The following is a 23,822-nucleotide window of genomic DNA, read 5'->3' on the forward strand; positions in this document are numbered from 1 at the left end:
CTAAGAAGTACGTATTTTTCAAAAATTACACCAGCCTAGCAAACATTTGCTAGTTTTGAAATTTTCAACTAGCAATTATAAAGAATCTACTAGCAAAATGCTAGTTTGCTAGCGTGAATTTTGAGCCCTGCTCTGGAGCTGGGCCGGGCCGCTAAACTTTCCGTTGTATATGGGTAAAAAAAAAATAAAAATAAAAAGAGAGGCGGCTGGATAATCAGGAGCGGGCGGTGACGCTTAACAAGTATGTTTTTTTATTTGGCCTTATTGAAAATCGTGTAGGCCTAGAATATATGGTATTGCATTGAGTAAAGATTGAATTTATAAACACAAATTTGGTTCACAGCATGGTTTTGATTCTTCCTGGAATATAACAAAATTAATTGGTAAACTAGGACTACTATTTATAATTTATCATGTACTCTCTTACACTTCTTGTATTGTTTTATATTCATACAGTATTTCGAAAGTTGCGCTCGATTTTTTAAAGAACAGAAATGAACTACCCCCTCTATAATTGTTTATTATGAGAGGCTTGGAAAATTGTTTTTACTCCGGGGCAGAGAACACAGAGGTGGTACAATCAATGGACTCCCTAGGCCTAGCTAGTAAGCCTAGCCTAATTGTACTCTAACATATTTTCTTAAATATAGTTTGCCTGGTGCGAAAGTGCATAATAAATGTATTGTAATTGAAAATGAACAGTTCTTATCTAGGTATCATTGCCTTTTAGCCTTCCCACATATCATGCACGTAAACCAAAGATTTTATGACGTAAACACAAAGCACGTTGTAGATATTGCATTCTTACGATGCGGGCGTCCTTTATCTATTAACATGGCGCGCTGCTGCAGCATTTTACATACATTAGTATAAAATATAATGTGTCATTTTAGATTTCCACACCAGTACAGTAGCCACAGTATTTATTACTTCGTTTGATTTCATAAAAGAGTTACTACAGAGTATAATTAATGATACTTATACAATGTTGTGTATGTAGAAAAGAGCATAAATAGGTTTTTATAATAACGGCGTTGGCGTTCCATACCTCATTACGCTTTCACTGTATTTTAAAATTGTGTTTGTGTGCGAACGATGATCTGAAAGAACTATTTTTGTAAGTTATTCTAAAAAAAGACCGTTCGGGGACAGTGATTAGCGTGATCTGGTATCTTTAACGCCAAGGCCTAGAGAACCAATACAAACAACATATTAAATGGACAGAGGTCGTGGAAGAGGGGCAAGCAAGGCTTCATACAATGGTTCCCAGCCTAGAGTCCAACAAAGCAATGTGCTCAGAGGTAAACAACATGTTTTGATTCAATTTGATTTTAAATGTTAAGGTCGTAATATAACAAATATGGAGTTAAAATACAAGTCAGGTGCGAGAAGAAAACTACAGTATTGTAACTTTTATTTAGTAAATTTTTCTTATAAAATATGAATTTCAGTACTAGCCTACTAGTTAGTAGGGTGTGTGACCGAAACGGCCGCCGACTGAAACGGCCGCCGACTGAAACGGCCGCCAACATTTTCTATGGGACGCCAATACAGTATTATAAACGTACAGTAAAGCCTATGAAACCATGATGGAGGAACAAATAAATGAAACCAACCAATATATGTTTAAGAATAAAATCAAAGAATAAACGTATTTTTTTAGTTAAGTTTTTATTAGAATAATGGATTGTTTATTATAATAATTCACCATTCTGAATTTATTTAACGTATTCAAACAAATACTGTATCAATTATTGAAGTTGAAATAGGCAAAACAGTCGGCGGCCGTTTTTAATAATATTATAATATTTAATGTAATGTAAAATAAAAATAATGATAATTAAAAACATCTATCTGTTAATATTTATTAAGTCACATACGTCTAAAATCAGTTCAATCTGAAAAAAAAGTAAAACAATTGTATTAAACCACACGTCGTTTTGATTACACGTTGTTGACAAACGGCACACGCGGCGTTTCATACATTCAATTGTGTTTTAATTGGCGGCCGTTTCAGTCGGCGGCCGTTTCGGCTGTAAACCAGTACGCCTAGTAGTTCTATCTAGGCTAGGCCTAGGCCTACATAGCTAGTAGGACTCTGTATGTGTAGTGTAGTATATAAATATTATGTTTGTAATTCTAAATATTAATCATGCATCTGATAAAAAAGTTTACTATTTGTAATGTGTAGGTCTTGGACGGGGAAGTTTTTCAAATCAGGATGAGAGCATACCATCAAATTCTGAAGGATCAGGCACAACAGATTATGATGATACAAGTGAATATACCTCCATGAGTGAATCAAGTTCTGGACATAGCACTGGACAATTTAAACAATGTTTCATTTCACCACAATCTTTACCATTTGTTGAGTGTGTCGATTCCAGCCAGAATCAGTTAAATCAGCCGTTTGTGAGAGGTTTTGGGGATGATGAACCAACAATATGCAGCAGTATTGCAATGGGAAGAGGAGAGGCAATCCTCAATGGGAAAACTAGCTTAACTCGAAATGCTAAAGGGCCTACGATTCAAATCGAAAACAAGACCCCTCAAAGTTTTACAAAGCAACCAGATACTGTAAGAAAGGGATTTGATCAAAAAACATTTGTACAACAAGATGTTCAAAAGCATTTGCCACAGCCTCATAATCTACCTCCTCCAATCAATGAATGGCAAGGCTTTCCATATAATGAACTAAGAAACTACTCTAGACAACAACATCAGATGACACAAGAATTGCGAATTCAGAAAAATAGTCCAAGTTGTAACGACGCTCAGACGGCTAGTTTAGGTGCTACACATCAACATCAAGTTATACAACGACTACCAAGTCATGCACATAAACATTCTGCCATGAACCAGTGGCATGGTTTTTCTCGTAATACCCAGGGACAGTCCATTTCTGAAAGCAAGCCAACATCTAAACAATTCCTAGAAGAAACTCAGAATACTGTTATTGGAGAACAAATTTTCAATTGTTCTCCAGCTGTCCAACCACCTAATAATATTGAAAAACAATTTAGACAACAGCCAATGAACTTTTCACAGGGAGATATTAAACCATCAACAGCCAATAATACAGAGGATTTGAATGACTTGTTGATATGTGATGACTTGGGTGGAGGTTTTGGTATGGACTTGACATCAGAAGACAGGGATACAGTACAAAGGAAGGGATTCAATCATGTATCTCCTCATTCTGTACAGAATTTTAAAGAAATACCACCACAATCATTCCCTAAAAGGTCAACTACTTCACCAAATGTTCCAGATTCGAATACTTCAGTTTTGGCAAGGCATTCTCCAAAGAATAGCCCTGTCAATCAGTTCATAGCAAATACATCACCAAATCCTCCTACTGATGCAAACAGACATCAAGATACAAAGCTTGTTACAGTATTACCAAGAAAATCATTGCAATATGAACATCAGAAGCAGTCTGTGTCATATCAGCCAGTGAAAAATAGAGGGGCATCTTATACAGATAGTACAGGGCAAGTATGGGTTGCACCATCTGTAGGACCGAACCAACAACCTCAAGAATCGTGGCGAAAGTCTCCTAACCAAGGTAACTGGAGGAATAATCAATGGGGAGGTCATCAAGGAAATGCAAGAAATTATTCTGGTAACTGGAAAAATATGGAACCAAATCAAGAAGGTGGTAACTGGAGAGCTCCGTCTAATCAAAGACCAGTTAACTGGAATAATCAATCCGAACAGAGGCAAGGGCACTGGAATAAACCGTCAAATGATAGAACAGCAAGTAACTGGAGAACACAAAATACACCAGTTAAAGCTCCAGCTCCAGATAAGTTAACTATGGAACAAATGAAGAATGAGTTTGAATGGCAGAGGTTCAAAGTTGTTCGTAAAGTGAAAAAGGTATAACAAAACATATTTTATATTACTTTCTTAACTGTGAGTCTTAATGTTTAATCAATAAAACGTTGTTTTACAAAACTATTCAATAATTTGCAAACCACATCATGTTCCTTGTGATTTTATTTCAGGCTATCTCTACTGTTATGATGGATGAAGTGAAAACTAAAGCAAAGGAGATTTCAGATATCCTGGAAGGTGGTATGTTCAGTTTATATTAGAGATCTTCCAATTTACGACCATCTTGAAACAAGTTAGACCATGTCAATTCAATGTGTGTAGAAGAAAAGTTGAGACTACAGTATTCCTTGGCAGATTTTTTATTTTAAATCCAGAAAACGTCTGATGACACATCCATGTGTAGCTCCTTAATCCTCACAAATTCAAAAGCTCTCTATTTTATTAATAACTAAGAATGCTTATTTGACATCCAAATTATTAAATTGTTACTGTAAAAATTTGTATTTAGAAAAAAAATTCAATTTTTATAATTTCAGAAACAACCCGTCTCGCTTCATTTCCTGCTACATGGCCTAAAGAACGACATGTCGCATTGGAGGAAATTCTTGATAAAGCAGTACAAGATGAGGAATTCAGACCAATAGCTGGGCACCTAATAAGAGAGATATATGGTATTAGTAATACATGTTATTCTAGCAAACTTGGAGTGGAGCTGTAGCTTGGTGGTTAACATGCTTCCCTTCCAATCCCAAGGTCCAGGGTTCAATCTGGATCTATTGCCATGGTTGTACAACTCACAACTCTTTCAACTCCACTCCCTATACCTCAAAGGAGACTTAGTTTATAAGCATGATAAATTATAAAATATATAGTAAATATATCCATGCTGTAATAGGCAAGTTACTTGCTGTTGGATGCGTATGAAAAAAAGCATTGTAGTTACAGTAACTCTTAAATCAAGTGCTTCTTTACTGCTTTTCCTCTCAAAAACCGATTAGAAGGGTATTATTTGAACTTTGAGGCCAATAGTTCTGAAGAAGTGCTATTACTGTAAGTAAAGTATAAACCTGTAATCTCTTTTATATAGAGTTAAAACCAGACCGATTTAAAGAAATAATGCATGAGGTGTTGTTAAAGAAAGAACCAGAGTATGTTAAGGTATTGTTTGTAGATTCAATTATTTTATATACCTGATAGTTACCCTTAAGGTGTTATAGCAAAACAGCAGATTTTATTTGGAAGATATAAAAAGACCAATTATTGATATGTAAACACCCTACTATAGACCAGTCGCTGCTATGGACAGCATTTTACTTTTTATATTTATAATAATTAAAATCCACATTGTTTCTTTAGGTATCAACTGCAGCAAATAGTGGCAAGGTTAGGATGTCATACTGTTCTTACTTAAGTTCTGTGTTGTCTGCATCGGGTACTGAGAGCGAGGACAACAAGTTCAATGCAAATGTTGCTAGTGTTATAATACGGTTGATACAGCGTTGGCTATACTTTGATATTAAGGTATGTAGATAGAATTATGAAAATAAAGATTGTGAATATGTATCTAGCATTATTGCCATAATTAATTTAATAGACAGGTGTTTTAAATCATTTTGGCACGCTCCATACTTAGATTAATTTTTTTTTAGGGAAACCACACAGATATGGAAGAATATCTAACGGTACTTTGTGATTGTCTTACTATTCTTGTAAAGCTGCTTCTGCCTCATCTAAGCACTGATCAACAAAAGAAGGTCTTTAACCTTATTAAAGACAAAGCCTTGTCAAGTGCACAAAGGTAAACCTAAACACTTTACTTATCAACACACTTTTTTTTTCTTTGTTTGCAAGATAATGTCCTAACAGACTACGCCTAAAAATAATATGATTAAATCTCCAGTAATCTTTATCTTCCATATGGGTCTCTGTTGATCTACAAATATTTACAAATATTTCACTCAGTTTCTGAGTGATAAAGCTTGGTTCCCACTAGGATGCAAGGCAATGACAGCGAGTTGACCAATCACAAGCGACAGTTGGAATAATCCATCGCCTGTGATTGATCAATTACTTGTTGTTGTGTCTTAGTGGGAACTAAGCATTAGTTTGTTTATTAACAAGGTGATGCATTATTGAGGTTATGTGGAAATTAGAGATACAAGAAACTTCATTTGTCTTTGTGAAAAACAAAAATATTTACGAACTGTACGTTAAGAAAAAACAGTTAAGGTAATTGATATTCTATTCTTTATTTTAACAGAACAATAAAGTTAAGTATGTTGAATCTGCTGTTACAATGGAGCAGTGGCTGGAAGGATGATTTATTTTACGTGAATTATCTTTATGATCCAGACACGAGTGAAGCACTCATGAAAGTTAACAAACCATCTGCAAATAGTTCCGTCTCCAACAAAGATAGTGACGCAGCTATTAATTCTGAAGTGTCCGATAATAACGATGCAGAACGTAGTGATATTAATGTTGTAGGTAGTGCTACTGATGTTTCCAATATGCTTGCCAAACCTGAAGAAGAGTCTGCACAAAAATCTAGTGATGTTGAGATTAAACCTGGTGCTAATGTAATTAAATCCTCAAGCACTTCTAACTGGTGGGAGGATGATGTGAAAGTGACTGAAACCAAAGATGAAGAACGGAATACAGAAGCTACAGGGTGGCATGAGGAAGAGAGTGTGGAACCAAACAAGAGTTGTGTCCAACGGAATACCGAAGCTACAGAGTGGCATGAGGAAAAGAGTGTGGAACCAAACAAGAGCTATGTCCAACAAAAAGGTACCATCGATGATGAAGATAAACCATTCACACCGGTCTTATGATGTACAATTAATTGGTTCACATAGTGCTAACAATAATAATGATAAATATTTATTTTCTCATTTTTTTCAAGATGCTATGAGTCACAATGCGAGGTGTTTGAGTGCAACTTAATGCTTTGAGTGCAACTTAATGCTTTGAGTGCAACTTAATGCTTTGAGTGCAACTTAATGCTAAAATTAGCTTGAATTTGAATTCAAAAAACAATATTTATATTTCTTCTCTTTTATATAATAATTGGATTTTTGATAAAAGAAGCTAAAGTCTTTTATATCTTTGAGATTTAATTAATGTTTATAGTTAGTTAGTTTTGCATTATTATTTTATACTTGGAGAAATAATGATTTACAATATTGTATTAGATTATATTACAAAACATCCTTTATAATCAAATTGTTCATGTGTATATAACATTTGTATGTTTCTAGGCCAGTATGTTTGAATACTAACATGCATGTGACATTACATACACTAATTACAATTAATGATATAAGACATACTTCAGATACCAGCAAGTTTTCAGTGTTTTTAAATACAAAATTTGATATTGTTAAATTCCAAAATTGGAACTCATAATATTTTAATAAACAATTGATTTTATTAAATTTAATTTCCTTATTTTTAAATAAAAATAATGAAGTCCTCTTAAATAGTTTATTATTTTTTAACCTTTTTAAACTCAATATTGATTTTTTTTACTTAATTTGTAATAATATTTTTGATATTGGTCATTAATTTTTTATTCAAAACACATCAACTAACTTTAAATACAGCCACTACAGCCAATGGTTGTAGATGATACAATAGGTGGTTGTTGTGGGAATAAATTATTCAAAATTAATATAATACAGTTAATGTAACAAATAAATATGAAACTTTTGATTCTAGAAGATAGAATCTAGAAATATTTTTGGAATAATTAAATCATAAAGAAGCAATTTATTTAGCTTGTTGTTTTAGGAAGTGTGGTTTGTTTGTCCTAATAAAATGTTGTTTTTTTTAAATCATATTTGATCAGCGATTTGTTTGTTTTCATTTCTGGCTTCAATCACCACTCTCCTATAAGATGGTATCTTATTTTTTATTTCTTTTCTCTAGTTATTCAATTGTATCTGTCCTCCATTCTAATAGGTCATCATTAACGCAATTCCATTATTGCAATACACTACAACTTTTTTCAATAAATCTTTTATCAAAACTCTACTTTATAATTTTTTCTGTGCTGTCAAATTATTATATAGTTGCAGAACATTGACACGGGTCCTATAAAGCATTCATTTTATTCATTTACATTATGATTTTGTAATTCTAATTTAAAATCAATGTTCACTTCCAGAAGAAGAGGCCAAGTGTGAAGAAAACTCATTCTGTGAGCTTTGTCTGAACGAATATATGGATTACATTGCTCAAAATAAACAAGAAGCTGGTGATTGTAGCAACAAAGAGAACAAAAAACACAAAGAAACATGGCTTCCATTTATAGACAATGGATATATCTATTTGTCATTAACGTCAGAATCTGATGATGCCACATCCGCGATATCTTAAGACCATTATTTGAGAGTGTTAACATATTTTTTGAAGATGTCTTTTTATTCTCAAGGATGGTAATCTTGTTTTAAAGTAATATAGAATAGAAACATACCAGTTATTTATTATTACCAAAGAAAGTATTACTTTTTATATAACTTTTACCAAAGACTGACAGGCAGATAAGTATAGTACTTAGTTTGTCTTTACGTAAATAACATCAGGGATGCTAATATTTTATAAGATATAATTATTGTGAATAGAAACATACCAGCGTGCCTTATCATTACCAAAAAAAGTATTTTTTATTTAACATTTACCAAAGACTGAAGAACAAAAGGGTATATTTTGGTTAGGGCGATTATTTTAATACATACTCAACAATATTTCCTCTTTTAATTTTTTATTATATACAAATGTTCAGTTATCACTTGCTGTACACACATAATTACTTGTTACACAGTATGGTTCAAAATGTCTATTTGAATGATCAAAATATATTATCTTAACATAAGATAGGTGCATACCTAACAAGGTACTTAAAAAAAGATTATAAAATCAATGTCAGTTATTAATTGTTATATTTTGTAATCAGTGCATTCATTTTGAGTTGCATTCTTAGTGGTGAAAATTACATAAAATAGCAAGATGTACTCAACAAGAGTATAAAGTTTCCATAGATTTAAGTTTTTGAACTTATTCTTGAGAAATGTTGACACAAAACTATGCAGTGTTATTGTTATTAAACGTTTTAAAATAAAATCACTCTATCATATATCTTTTTAAACATATATAATTAATAACATTTATCAATCAACAAAGTTGGGTTTTTAGTAGAAAATTTAGAGTATTTTGACCTTCATTTGTTGTGTTTCAAGGGACAATACTTTAAGTAGTAAATGATTACAAAGCCATTTTCTTTGCATGATAGTATAACTGCCTCTTACCTTTAAAGTAACTCAATAAAAGTAAGTTGCTGACATTAAGTCATCTGCTTAGTGAGTATAGTAATTATAATTTGGCTTAAAGAAAGATGAATTGAATACAATATATTCTGCAGTATTTCATTTAGTCTTTATATACATTTTATAAATAATTTTTTACTTGCAGTGGAGAAACAAACATGTCAAAAAAAGATAAACTGTGTATGGCGTAGTTGTAATATAAAAAACATTTCAATAAAAAGTAACTTGAGTGTGATCCGATCCATCATCATACAAGTTGTCCCCTCTGTCCACCACCAGCAAGTCCGCGTAGTTGTTTTAGTACCGTGTCCATCAGTTTCTTTTTATCTCTCTCATTCTTTTTGAAAGTTGTAAACAAGTTTTTCTTCTTATCACTTTCACGCATTCTACAAAATAGTAAGACGAATTCACACTAATTTGAAAAGTTTCTAAAAATGTGTATTTGTACAAGTTTAAATTCAAATTAAATTCTGCCACAAAATGAGTACAACTTAAGCCAAATTTTAAAGTAGAAAGTCATGTTATTCAGAATATCGAATTGGTTTGAGAGATACACTGCATTTTATATATTGTACTATGAAAGCCCTACATTTTTTTAAACAAAATAAACCTAAAAATAAACACTCACTTTTCTAGTAATATTATTGCTGTGTTCGGATTCACACGAGAGTACTTGCTTCGTGATTGGCCATGATCAGCCAAGTACGATGACCAATCCCATGCCATAAATAAGTCTAGCAGTTGGCGTAGTTCAACAAAAGTCATTTGTAAAGCACCCTCACGAAACCCAGGTACTGGTTCAGAGTTAGCAAATTCTAGGGAATGGAATAATTTGATTATTTTAAAGAATTTTAATTCTCACACATTTCTTGTTTTGTATACCTTATATAACCTACCCACCGACTTTAATCTTGTACAGTGCTAACAGGTTTTTTATTTTAAATACTCCCACTCTACATGTTATAGGGTCTGTTTGTATAAAACATATGAGCTACCACCCTACATGTTATAGGTCTATTTTTATAGAACATTTCTTATTTTAAAGACTACCAACCACTCTATATTTTATAGGGTCTATTTATGTAACACATTGTTTATTTGTGTAACACATTGTCTATTTATGTAACACATTGTCTATTTATGTAACACATTGTCTATTTATGTAACACATTGTCTATTTATGTAACACATTGTCTATTTATGTAACACATTGTCTATTTATGTAACACATTGTCTATTTATGTAACACATTGTCTATTTGTGTAACACATTGTCTATTTATGTAACACATTGTCTATTTATGTAACACATTGTCTATTTATGTAACACATTGTCTATTTATGTAACACATTGTCTATTTGTGTAACACATTGTCTATTTATGTAACACATTGTCTATTTATGTAACACATTGTCTATTTGTGTAACACATTGTCTATTTATGTAACACATTGTCTATTTATGTAACACATTGTCTATTTGTGTAACACATTGTCTATTTATGTAACACATTGTCTATTTGTGTAACACATTGTCTATTTATGTAACACATTGTCTATTTGTGTAACACATTGTCTATTTATGTAACACATTGTCTATTTATGTAACACATTGTCTATTTATGTAACACATTGTCTATTTGTGTAACACATTGTCTATTTATGTAACACATTGTCTATTTATGTAACACATTGTCTATTTATGTAACACATTGTCTATTTGTGTAACACATTGTCTATTTATGTAACACATTGTCTATTTGTGTAACACATTGTCTATTTATGTAACACATTGTCTATTTATGTAACACATTGTCTATTTATGTAACACATTGTCTATTTGTGTAACACTTTTCTTATTCAAAGCTCTGGCTGCACAACAAACTTTATGTGACAAAAACATGTGATGTGCCAATATATAGACATATCACTACCATATATGGGCACATCCCACTTTTTTTGTCAAACTAGTTTGATAGTGTAGACCGGGCTTTAGATTGCAATAGCTTACGTTCACACTGTATAACATCTAAACTGAATTGCTGTATTGCGCCAATTGTGATTCTGCCACTGTCCTTGCCAAGAAGCATCTCTCGTAAGCCGTTTGCCAGATGTTTGCAGGCTGACAAACATGCTGTCTGGGCAACCTTCCCCTACAAATAACAAACAAATATTTGTAACAGAACTTTCATCTTAAATTTTTAACAGTTTTGTTTCTAATTAGAACCAATTAGAATTGTTATGTTAGGACTAGATTTATGTTTAAGCTTATATTATTTTAGAGATAGATTGTTTTGTATGTTACTGAATACTTGATACAAAAATGTATTAAATGTTTTCCAAACATGTTTTGTGAATATAGTGGTTTTTTTTTTTTACTATATAAGACATCTTTTAGACTACTACTGATGATAGAATCAATAAATAGAGAAAATAATAAATAATGAAAGATGGACATACTGGTAAATGATTGAAAGCTGTGAAGTTATTCCTAAGAAATCCAATCAGATCTAAAAGGTAGGTACTGGCACGACCTTTGGGTTCATCCAGCACCCAATCATATTCAGCCAACTCTAGAAACTCATCTATTTTACGATTAAGTTTACGATAGATCTCAAGCTCCGCTTCACTTCTGGCGTCTCGGAATATGTTACTACTTTGAAGGCCAGCTGCAGAGATGTTTTCACCAACAGCACTACAAAAAGGAAGTATTTGTACAGTATATTTATATATATTGGGGTGGTGAAAATTGAACATTTCAGACTCATGCTGGCTACAAACCTGGTAACCATTTACACGAAAAACAAACTGGATTCTTTACAATTTACGCAATTCAGATATTCAGAATACTACTGCTGTATGTAGCTTATTGAGATATAAAGATGGCAAAGGCATAACACATGTTATTTCTTTAGCATACTTACCCAGTAATGTTAGAGATGAATGTTTCTAAATATTTACACGCATTCTCTAGATGCATTGTGTTTACAGTTACTTGAACAAGCTATTGAAAAAAAAACATATTTCAATATTTGTACATAACTGCTTTTATCACTTCTAAAGCTATAAAGCTTAGTTCCAGAAGGTTTGTACTGACAATAACTACATTAAGACTGTAACAAGATTATAAAGTGTGCAGAAGCACACAACATTACCAATCTTTGGAATATGTAGGATCAAGCATGTAAACCAGGGGAGTTGAACAAATCCCTCTTTTTCCTGGAGTACCCTGGAAGTGGTAGTAAATAGGTCTACTAGCCTATCTCATGATGATGTTAGCTACTATTAGGAAAAAAAGGCGAACCCCCTGTAAAAATCCTAGCTGCAGGCTTGAGTACAATTTTTGGTTTAAATATTGTATTTTACCTCGGCTAGGCCTAGCAGTGGTTTTCTGATCAGCTCACTCAGACACCCACTGAGGGTCCTTGTCAGGAGGATGTTAGTTGATTTACGAATCATATCATCCATCTCATTCTGACTTAGCTTTAAATCTTCAGAAAACTTAAGACAAGCGTAAATGAATTCCTTAATCTGATGATAGACCTTTGGCACAAATGCTGAAAATGGTAAGGTCTTGGGAAACGTAATCTTAAAGAAAATAATAAAATATAGGTAAGATACACACAAATATAAAACAGACATAATTATGTTATTTTAAATTATTGACTAGAATTATAAGGTTTTAAAGGGATCTCAATTATATAGTGCAAGTACTAATTTTCATGAATGTATTAACTCACAGACTGTGTTAATCAACCATTACCATGTATTATAAATTGCACTCCATGACAGTTTAATCAGCCTTTATATACCAACAAAGACCCAAACTAACTCAGTTTAATTAACCATTATCTGTTATTATACATCAACGCCCTACAGAGTAATTTGACTTTTGTAATTTAAGTACCAACTATGTGCTGTATGTAAGTATATTCTTACTTTGGTTTGTTTATCATCAGAGAAGGGGAATCCCCTTGTGATCTCATTTAGTTCTTCTTGGTTATAGACCACCATTGCTGTATAGTTGTCTTCATAGAAAATATCACTGAAAAAATAAATTAGCACTTATACAGTATCCTGTAATAATTGTAATGTTGTTGACAAAAAGTTGTCTTGTTGATGGCACAAAGCAACACAATACAATAACCGAACAAATATACATAGGACGGTTATATTTACCTAAAGACTTTCACCCATTTCTTCATCAAAAACTCACTATACTGATCCTTTAGCTCCATTAGAAGATCTGTTACTCTACTATCATTAAATCCATAGCTCTATAAAGACAATCATGTATATATAAACCAAGGTTTAGTGGCATTTAGGTCTATAATTACAATATATATATTATATTATCAAATGTTTTTGCAAATACTACAACCTGTAGTCTCATTTCTCATTTTTCTTTATTTATTTGGCAAGCGGTTCAGGGGTTGCAACAGCAACTGAGACTGATATTACATTTGTGTCTCATGCAACAGTTCTGTAACAGATTGTCCAAATATGACAATTGTATTTTTACCCGTAACGTTTGTCCAAATATGACAATTGTATTCTTACCCGTAACGTTTGTCCAAATATGACAATTGTATTCTTACCCGTAACGTTTGTCCAAATATGACAATTGTATTCTTACCCGTAACGTTTGTCCAAATATAACAATTGTATTCTTACCCGTAACGTTTGTCCAAATATGACAATTGTATTCTTACCCGTAACGTTTGTCCAAATATGACAATTGTATTCTTACCCGTAACGTTTGTCCAAATATGACAATTGTATTCTTGATCTGTAGTAAAACAGTGGCATCTGTACAAGAGGCCTTAAAAATACAAATTATCAAACAATCCAAATATTATGATACTGTTCATTCTTCAAATAACATGATAAGAGAAGAAATATTTGACGAAAATGATAGTTGACATAATTGTAAGTTTTCCTTTCTTCACTTGTTTTCACAGAGCTTCAAAACTTGTTGTTTGCGCTTCACAATTTGATAACAATTATTAGTACAGTATATTAATTAGGAATTTATAAGCATTATCTAATTTGAAAAATATATACAGTTCGCTTTGAATCTATTTATTTAGAGACATCATTTCTCAACTTACAGTTTGTGTTTGGAGAATTTGAATAATTTTATTCAACGACGTATCCCATAATGTGTCTAGATATTCACGAGATATTAAACCTTCTGTTGTGTTTAAAATGTGATCTTCCACTACAAAAAATCTAAAAAGAAAACAGAAATATTTATAATAATATTCAAATAATATGTAACAATTTTTAAAAATCAGGTTCTTGGTACACCATGTGTTTTCAAAACAAAATAAATTAATATCTTCAGTTTGTAACTTATAATTTAAACAATTAAATAATACATACCCTAAAATTTGATGAAAGTATTTCTCATAGCTTTCCCGAGAATCATACTAGAAAAAATAAATATTGTATCTGTGATTCTTGTATTTTATTGGTCTATTGAATTTAATTAAAAAAACTACAGTATGATGATCAAATAAAGATCGAAATTTTTTATTAAAAACTTACTTCATGTCATATTGTTATTCATTACATTTGTATAGACATAGGTAACATAACTAAGATTAAGTAAGTGTGCTTAGTATTAAACTGTTTAGCAGTTACTTTGTCTTACCATATTGCCTGGAGGTTGTATTGCAAGCCGTGCTTGCTTTGACCTTTGGTTTCGATAGTACTTTTCAAATGTGTCTCTTTCTCCGAGTACACAGTATATATGTAGACAACGATAAACAGGAGCAAAATCTACTTTCTCTTGAGCACTAACCTCCTAAACAAAATTATAAATAGTTTGTTTTAGAAATTATATGTTGTTTTAAATTAAATTTAAAATCAGATACTAGTAATATTATACAAATAATGAATGTTTATAAGTGTAATGGTACAAATAATGGCATTTGGTGAATGATGAAGGGTTTTATTTCACCAAATGCCATTCAATAGTGCGTCCTATTGCACGTCATGTGAACCACAATTGTACAATCAAATGACAGGAATTTATTTAGATGTTATATAATATAAATAATTCATCGTACCATGTCATCAAATTCTCCTCCTTCTTCGGGTGAATCTGCTTCTGTTAATGATGAACTTTTAGGGTTTGTTAATACATCAGACTTTTCCAAGTTACAATGTTTCTCAGCCTAGAAGACAATGAATAACCAATTGGTAAATGTGTAACGATTCTAATTAATATGACAGAAGTGCTTGTAGCATTGTCTTAGATGTATTATAAAACTAGAGAGTCAACTATGAGAAACTTTATCCAAATTTAGAGAATCGCCAGTATCGCATCGACAATGGCTACACAAGTTGCAATTCGAATCAAATGCCATTATTTATTGATACTCAACATGTGGGTATTATTAGCATTATTTATATAACACAAACCTGTTTCATAGCTTCCTCACCAATCCAGTCTGAATTTTTACGAATGCTTTCCAAAAAATCTTTGAGGTCAATCATCGAAGCCTCTTTAATATTGTTACGTAATTTTGGGATATTCTCGGCCATGTCTTCTGCAAACCTGTAGCGTTGCACTCTGGGAAGGTACGTGTGCTCGAGTTGTTCAAGAGTTTTTAATGCTGGGTAATACCTGAGAAATTGATAAGAAATATGGCAAATTATAAATTGCTTTAAAAAATAATATATAACAAAATCAATGGTTTGGAGGGAACGAAATGCCAGGTCAGGTTAAGAAGAATTAATTTAAAATGTTACTGTAATAATCAGATTACCTATTCAATTTTTACAGGAGATACAATGACACGTAAACAATCAATTTGAGCGAAAATCTCTTTTACGACAGGACATTACAAAGCTAATTTATTCAATTTTAATAGCAATTGTTACCATAGAGATGCAGGATATGACGACAATAAAAAGAATGTCAGTAAACCCACCGTTTATTGCTAACCTGCTCGTTCAGTTTGTTGTACATCTCTAAAACTGAAAGAAACAAAATTAATAAAAATTTAACTAGAAACTCCTTTCTATTTAGTAGTCTCTTGACAAGTCAAATATTGTCACAAAAAATGAAAGTGAATGACCAGAAATACTAAGAAACTTCAATACAGTGAATAACTATAAGAAACTTCACTTATATTTCACTAAAACATATTATTTACTTCAATATATTGAATTTTCGTCTACTGCAGATTTAATGAGCATTTGTTGAAATATCATTGTTGAAATAAACAGGGAAAGCATTTTGATTTACTATTTATCACAAAATCAATTTTACGATTGTACATTCTAAAAAAAGACTCATTTGTAAGCCTAAGTTATCCACTGGTAATCTTAGACTGACAGGAATTGGCCAAGAGAAACCTTTTAAACATATAATTACTATAATTTAGACATTTTAAAATGACCATTTTGCAGTAGTAGCATGATAATATTTTATACTATTTTCACTGTACTATAAAATCTATTGATAAACAGTCTGCAATAAAAAATATGGTGCATATCTGAATATGTAAATGGGTTATTTTTACATAAATTAGTATTAATACTGTTAGGAGTTGGATAGCCGAGGGGTTAGGACATTTGACTGTCATACAGATAGACTCGGGTTCAATTCCCGACAACTCCCAGTCCACTCAGCTGTACCTGGTTAGGAGTTGGATAACCGAGTGGATAGGACATTTGACTGTCATACAGATAGACTCGGGTTCAATTCCCGACAACTCCCAGTCCACTCAGCTGTAAATGAGTACCTGGTTGAAAATACTAGGGAGAAAAAAGGCGGCGTGGAAAGGAACTGGCCACCCTCCCAGATAATACCGAGAGTTATTACAATGAGCTCCTAAAAGCTCATTACCCTACGTTCAGAGAACACGGGACTCACCTCACCTTACTGTCAAATATAAATATTTTTGTGGTATTATTTATACATTTGAAAGAGTGGTTTTGTATACTGTAAAAAGGGTTTTAAACTTGTTTTTACAAGACAGTCAAAATCTGTGTTCAAAACTGTATTGATTATAATAGAAAACAGTAAATAAATGCCTTATTAATTATTACAGTGACATATTACTATGTACATTTTTTTAATTTAGACTAAATTTGGAGAATATTTTATTCAGTTTGTAAATGGAAGATCACAAAATGAAACAATTTGTATTCAGATTTCTGAAAATTTGATTCTCACAGAAACTGAATGCATGCTATTATTGAACAGTTAACTTTGACATTGTGTGTCATTTTAAGAAGCATAATTTTTTATTCAGATTTCGCAGAATTGATTCTCACTGAACTAGCTATAGTTGTTAACTTTGACATTGTGGCTCAGTCATTGTTAAGACTGCACATATTGAGGATCACAAAATTCACAGAATTGATTCTCACTGAAACTGAACATGCAATAGTTGTTAACTTTGACATTGTGGCTCAGTCATTTTAAGAAGCATTCATACATTATTCACGATATCAATATCAGCACCCTTGTAACAATATTGTATAACAGTCTATAAATACACTCTGTACACAATAGCAGTCTCATCAATATGACACTTAATACCAGTTGAAATATGATGGTTGTTTGATGAATGCTGGCTAGCAATCAGCATTTTATATTAATATACAGTATGAAATTAAACAAGAGTCAACTATATAATAATAGTGGTTGTGTACAGTATGAATATATAGTATTGTTACTACTGAATAAGTTCATGATTAAAATGAATAATTCTTATGAAAATTAATTATTTAAGTTCAGTGGCAAACATAACAGTAAATAAATGGGACTGAACCAAAAGGACATAAGTTCACAAAGAAAAAACATATTTTTTTACCAAAATTAAAATGGAATTAGACATTAATTTTCTACGTATAATGATATCTATATTTAAACAATTAAACAAGAATAACAATTAATATATATCAGTCTCACTTTCAATTCAGTACCAAAGTGATTAATTAATAATAATAGTTTATTTCATCATTGATTGTCTATTACTACTGTCATTCCCATTAAAACATGTGTATGTATGTGTAGTGTATCTACAGTATCTAACATAACATAAAATGAAACACAGATATGGAATTTAGTTATTATTAATTTTAATTAAACTATTTAAAAAGAAAAAAACTAAGTTTTACTCCAGCAAAATAAATAATTTAATAATATACTGCATAAATAACACAATAAAACTAATGTATTCATGTATAAATATTACTTGTGTACTTGATAAGTGATGTGATGTTTCTATTGTATTCATGTATATATATTACTTGTGTACTTGATAAGTGATGTGATGTTTCTTAAAATGATCCTACAACTAAAGGATAACTAAATTTTAAAAAAGGATTACACCAATTAATTATTTTCCAATTATAATTGGTTGAAATGAAACAAATGAATTTGTCGTCATACTGTACAAACAGATTAAACAAATGGTGGTGTGCAAAGTTCAACAGCATAGCAACTTCCTCTGACAACTCCCATGTCAAACACACTTCATATGTTGTATTCTCAAACAAGAAAGTTGAATGATGTAGATGGGTGGAATAATTTGGTAAATTTGCAAATAATCAATTCAATTCATATTTATAATGCGCAGAATTTTTTCCAAAAAGATCAGTTCTAAGGCGCAACGCCAGAACCGCTAGCACTCATAAATTGGTTGGAATAAATATGGTTTCAATAATCCTTGTATGGTCAGTGAATCCTAAGCGACTCAGTCATCAACTTTTCAACTGAGATACACAACATCCACACCCATACAACATATGACTTTACTGTATCAAAAAACTATTCAACAAAACATTACAATTAATATCTTACCTGGTAAACACACCTGTAGCCTCTCCATTGAGGCAACAATGTTTTTCTGCGTTTGTCTCAACAATTCCAATTCATCTGCTTTCTCTATTAATACTTTGCCTGATTGTTGTAAAGCTTTATTTGTGTCCAGCACTTCTTTCTATGAGATAAGAAGCAAAATAAACTTGAAGATAGTTAACAGACAAATGAGAGAATATTTTACTATTACTGTACACTGCTACTACTGTATGTGCTATATTGCATAACAAATGTTCAGAATGTGTAAATCATAGCATTTAAAAGACCTGAACAGACTGCCATCATATTAATTAAAATTGATTATAAAATAAAACAAAAGTGATGCTACATACTGTAACAGTATTTAATGTTGCAATACTATATTCTATTAATAAATAGAACTACTGTACATAAATATTTAACATCTACTCACTCTTTCCTTCTTGATCTGTAATTCTTTTTTTGCTTTGCATATTAATTTAATGTATTTTGTATAATTAATAATTATTTACTTTAGCAGTTCCTGACCAATTCATCTCTGTATATTTATATTATGGTTTGTTGCTCAAATAAAAAATAAATGGAATGAACTACACTGTTCTTTTAGTTAGACAATTCTTTAAAAACTCTTTTAAATTGACAAAAACAAAACGATCAAAATGTTCCTTTTAAGGAAATGTTAATAATTACAATTTCCTATTGTGCCTCATTTAATTTCCTCACTCAAAAATATTGACATGTCTCCCAAATGGTTGCAAACAATCTATTTTATCACAAAATTCTCAAAATAAATAGTTTTTAATTATTCATGTATTGTAGCTTTGTGTTAAATACACTTTTAAAATTATTAACCAATTCAATTAATAACAATATATTGTTTTTACTACTGTGACATATAATTTATGTTCGTGACATTAATGTGAGCTTCTCCTAATGTAGGCATTTAACTGTTAATCACTTCAACACATGATATATCAATGTGCCATTTTGGAAATGTGCCATTATTCACAGGTTATGTATGTTCCTAAGAACATGACATTGACATTTACATTAGTCTCTCACATCAAGTGGAAAAAAAAACATTGAGTACTGTAATATGTTAATTTATTATTTTAAATTCTAAAATAAAAATGAATGGGTTAATGAGTGATTTAAAGATTGAGCAGATAATAAATGGTGGATAATTGGATGAATGAGTGGCTATAACAAGATAGAGTAGTGGGTTCCCGATGGTGAACTTGTGGACCATACAGTACTGTAGATCACTAAATTATTACAACTAATTATTTAGTCATTAGAGCATTTTGCACACACAACTACAGTACATTCTATATGACAGAAACTATAGTATTATCATTGTAATGAGAAAAACCCTTTGTAATGTTCATAACTATAGCCTACTGTATGATGTAGTAGGTTTTTATAATTTGAATTTATAAGATGCAATAAAAATGTATGTACACTGTATGTACAGAAACACACAAAAATACATTTTACATTTAAATACAGTGACTTACCATCTAATACTTCAACTGAAGTATAGTTAAGCGTGGTTCCCACTAGCGACGCAACGCAAGGACGTAACGCAACGCAAGTGAATTGACCAATCACAAGCGATGGCTTATTCGCTTGTGATTGCTAACTGTCTATAACTTCGCTTGTCATTGGTTAAAACGCTTGCGTTGCGTTTACGTCCTTGCGTTACGTTCTAGTGGGAACCAAGCTTTAGTAAGTACAGCAGTAAAGTACTAAATTGATTTAGAGACTGGTGTACAGTAAGAAACTTTTTTCTAATTACCTTAAGTCTCTCTGCATGTATTCTGACACTAAGCAACTCTCCTATACTATCCACAAAACCTTGGTAATGAAAATTACACATGCGTTCAATATCGCGGTCGTGTTCCGAGATTCTTGTTTCCAGATGTTCCATAAAACCATGTTGATTGGCACCATCTTGAATAACTCTGTGAAAGGAATGAAAATTATTATTAAATAAAATGTGCACCAGTTGATAAATAGTAATGGATAAAAACATTAACTTTAAAGAGCATTGGTTAAAAACAGAAAGAACTAGAATTCATATACACTATTACCATTTTGTAAACATACTTTTAGATTCAATTCAATTCCATTCAATTCAATTAAAACTTTATTATCCCCATGGGGAAACTCTGTTGGCCTTTTCAAAAGTACAGTACATACAAATATAAAATGGATACAGTACATAAAATATAAAATACGATAAAAAAAGCCATACAAAATATACATATAAAATCCTAAAAAGTCGATTTAAAATACTACAAAAAATAAAACTAGCGCATAAAATACGATTATACGATTACATAATGAATGATATTATCATTCATTATATAATCGTATAGCGGCAGGGATAAAGATCTCTTTATTTGATCTATTTATATTATCTTAATTTGCTATTAATTATAAGCTAAAGATGACTTCAAAGTCAAGGAAGTCCTTTTAACACAGGATTGAGTGATGTTTATGATGCTGTACAGTACCTTATTAAAACTAGGACAATACAGTAACAATATTTGCATTACAAAAGACATTATGAACAATTCAGTCATAAACATAAACAAATCTAAATTGCAAATTTACAAATTACTGTATGGGTGAATTCATTATCAAAACTTTCCCATATTAATTTCTAGCTCATTGAACAAAGAAACTGTTTTGTTGTTATACTCAACTGATCGATGCATTTCAATAAGGTGTAGTAGGCTTACTATATGTACAGTACAATTAGTAGAATTTAAAAAGTAGAAAGATGACAACAATTTAAAGAATAATAAGATTAACAAAGTAATAATAATTAGGGGGAGAAAATATCAAATCACAAGATGGTCAATATCAAATCACAAGATGGTCAAACTAATTTTTCTGCATAAATAGGGAACATTATTGAGTACGGTAGGTTATAGGCGGCAAACGTTCTGTTCAAATACTTATTAAATATTTAATTCTGAATATGGATGCACGAAAGAACTATCTTTGCTGGTACTGTACTTTACTGTATACTGACATGTCATCAATAAAACAATGATACTAAAATATTATTAATCCTTTGAAGTTAATGGAAAATGATGCTCGGTGAGAGAAGACAACCAATATGATATAATTACTGTATGACAATAATAATTTACAGTATTAATGTTATCATGCATTTGACAATGATAGGTTAGAGGACTTAGATAAATACGAAATACATAATTTTTGTAATTTTAATAGCTTGAAAATTGTTTAAAAACATAAATGAATATTAATGTAATATGTGGCAAATGCCATTGTAAAATTACACTGAACACTGTACGCTCACCTAAATATTTGTCCAAGACAGCTTGTATCAGACTCCTCAATTATATGTACAAAATGTTCGTAGTCAGTCGAGCCACCTGGCTCAACACTGCACATTGTGTTCAAATCTTTAGGCCTAATGACATTCATGCCAGCCTAGTGTGTATCATCACATCACTAGCATACATGAACCTTTTAGCAAATCAAACATGTACACCACCAGAGAACGCTTTAAAATCTATTTTCTCTTCTGATTGAATGTACTGTATTCCTACAGCTAAAGCAGACTTTATGTATGTTTACCACTAACTGTGTGTAATATCAGAATTGAAGATCAAATAACTATATGCATGACTCACCACATCATGAATATTCATTAAATAAAGGTTAGTGCGATTCTCCTGCTGTTAAAAACTCAGGAGGAAGTTCGAGGGAAGTATCACTATAGAAACTGGCTATTAATACAAATCACATTATTTAATCACAGCTCAATAGTAGTTTGAAAATCTAACTGTAAACCAAATTTGAACTCATTAAGGTTATATTTTATTATTTGCTAGTTTGTTGGTAGAAACCAACAAACTTTTTTCTATTAAAAATTGATAATTGTTCTTAGGGTGCCTTCCAAATTTTCATCAAATCTCCCAAACTCCTGAATTTCCCAAAATGTTGGTTTAAGATAAAAAAATTTTTCAAACCCACGTTTACTGTGTAAGTAAGGTTATTTCTGTTAGTATCTGACCTGTAAAACATTGAATTGTTGATTTACAATGAATTAAAAATGCGTAAAATCAGTTAAGTCATCCATTACAAAAGTGTCATATCATAGAAACACGTCAAATTCCTTAAAAACGATTAAATGTAAACCTCCCGAAATTGTTACCATGTGGGGGTTGAACGCCTGAATTTAGTATTTATTTTTCTACCAGAAACAACGTAAAATGCATTTTTGACGATACACATCACAGTTTAATCAACACAAAATAATCAATGTGAAATGTTTTTAGCAATGCTTAGTAGGCCGCCTACTACAGTAGTACTACAGGCCTATCTAGAAATGCATTTGTTTCATGTGGAGTAGCCTAGATTTTGAGTTTAAATATATGATAAGTTCATTAGGTGTTTGAGGATGCTGTGCTGTGGCCTGTTGAGAGTGAAAAAGTGTGAGGAAAATACAAGTTCTAAGACTAAGAGAGAGGGGGTACTACACATTTTACAACCAACGTTTACGGGTTTTTATTAGCCAACAAGGTGGTAGCCCTTTTCGTCAGAGGGCGTGAATCATCATTTTGAGTTCATCAGCTTAATTTGACAATCCCATATCTTGGTCTACTATTATATATTTTACCTTAAAGTCGGTGCGATTGGTTCTTCCGATGCTTCTATTTCTGTAACTAAATTTATGTTATGTGTTTTATACGAATCGGCCTGTATCATAGTCGCAAACGAAACGGCCTGCGCCGCTTTCCGGAACCGTTCCGCCATAATGTTTTTGTGAAGCACACCCTCAACGACCTAC

At 31.6% G+C, this 23,822-nt stretch overlaps 2 protein-coding genes across 4 annotated transcripts; one reads left to right on the forward strand and one right to left on the reverse strand.

The window, feature by feature from the left end:
- Window positions 1-1,105: 1,105 nt before the first annotated feature.
- LOC140048138 (uncharacterized) lies at window positions 1,106-7,878 on the forward strand. The gene is made up of 8 exons (XM_072093183.1): window positions 1,106-1,301; window positions 2,192-3,882; window positions 4,011-4,080; window positions 4,377-4,511; window positions 4,928-4,998; window positions 5,197-5,361; window positions 5,490-5,638; window positions 6,101-7,878. The coding sequence occupies exons 1-8, from the start codon at window positions 1,217-1,219 to the stop codon at window positions 6,672-6,674; spliced, it is 2,940 nt and encodes a 979-aa protein (XP_071949284.1). The 5' UTR covers window positions 1,106-1,216; the 3' UTR covers window positions 6,675-7,878.
- A 170-nt stretch (window positions 7,879-8,048) lies between these two features.
- On the reverse strand, window positions 8,049-23,822 carry LOC140048139 (exocyst complex component 6B-like). 3 transcript variants are annotated; one of them, XM_072093184.1, is made up of 18 exons: window positions 23,652-23,822; window positions 20,787-20,952; window positions 18,992-19,130; window positions 16,107-16,152; window positions 15,595-15,799; window positions 15,240-15,347; window positions 14,822-14,974; window positions 14,551-14,597; window positions 14,277-14,397; window positions 13,916-13,987; window positions 13,345-13,442; window positions 13,105-13,210; window positions 12,532-12,753; window positions 12,090-12,169; window positions 11,626-11,860; window positions 11,177-11,318; window positions 9,796-9,982; window positions 8,049-9,553 (listed from the first exon to the last, which is right to left on the reverse strand). In XM_072093184.1, exons 1-18 carry the CDS (start codon window positions 23,786-23,788, stop codon window positions 9,415-9,417), a joined length of 2,403 nt encoding a protein of 800 aa, XP_071949285.1. In that variant the 5' UTR covers window positions 23,789-23,822; the 3' UTR covers window positions 8,049-9,414. The 3 variants fall into 3 exon arrangements, with proteins under 3 accessions (XP_071949285.1, XP_071949286.1, XP_071949287.1); XM_072093185.1 differs by lacking the exon at window positions 23,652-23,822 and adding an exon at window positions 22,326-22,554; XM_072093186.1 differs by lacking the exon at window positions 23,652-23,822 and adding an exon at window positions 21,508-21,531 and having other exon boundaries at window positions 8,050-9,553.

This window comes from Antedon mediterranea, chromosome 4, assembly GCF_964355755.1.
Source record: "Antedon mediterranea chromosome 4, ecAntMedi1.1, whole genome shotgun sequence".
NCBI classification, from domain to species: Eukaryota; Metazoa; Echinodermata; class Crinoidea; order Comatulida; family Antedonidae; genus Antedon; species Antedon mediterranea.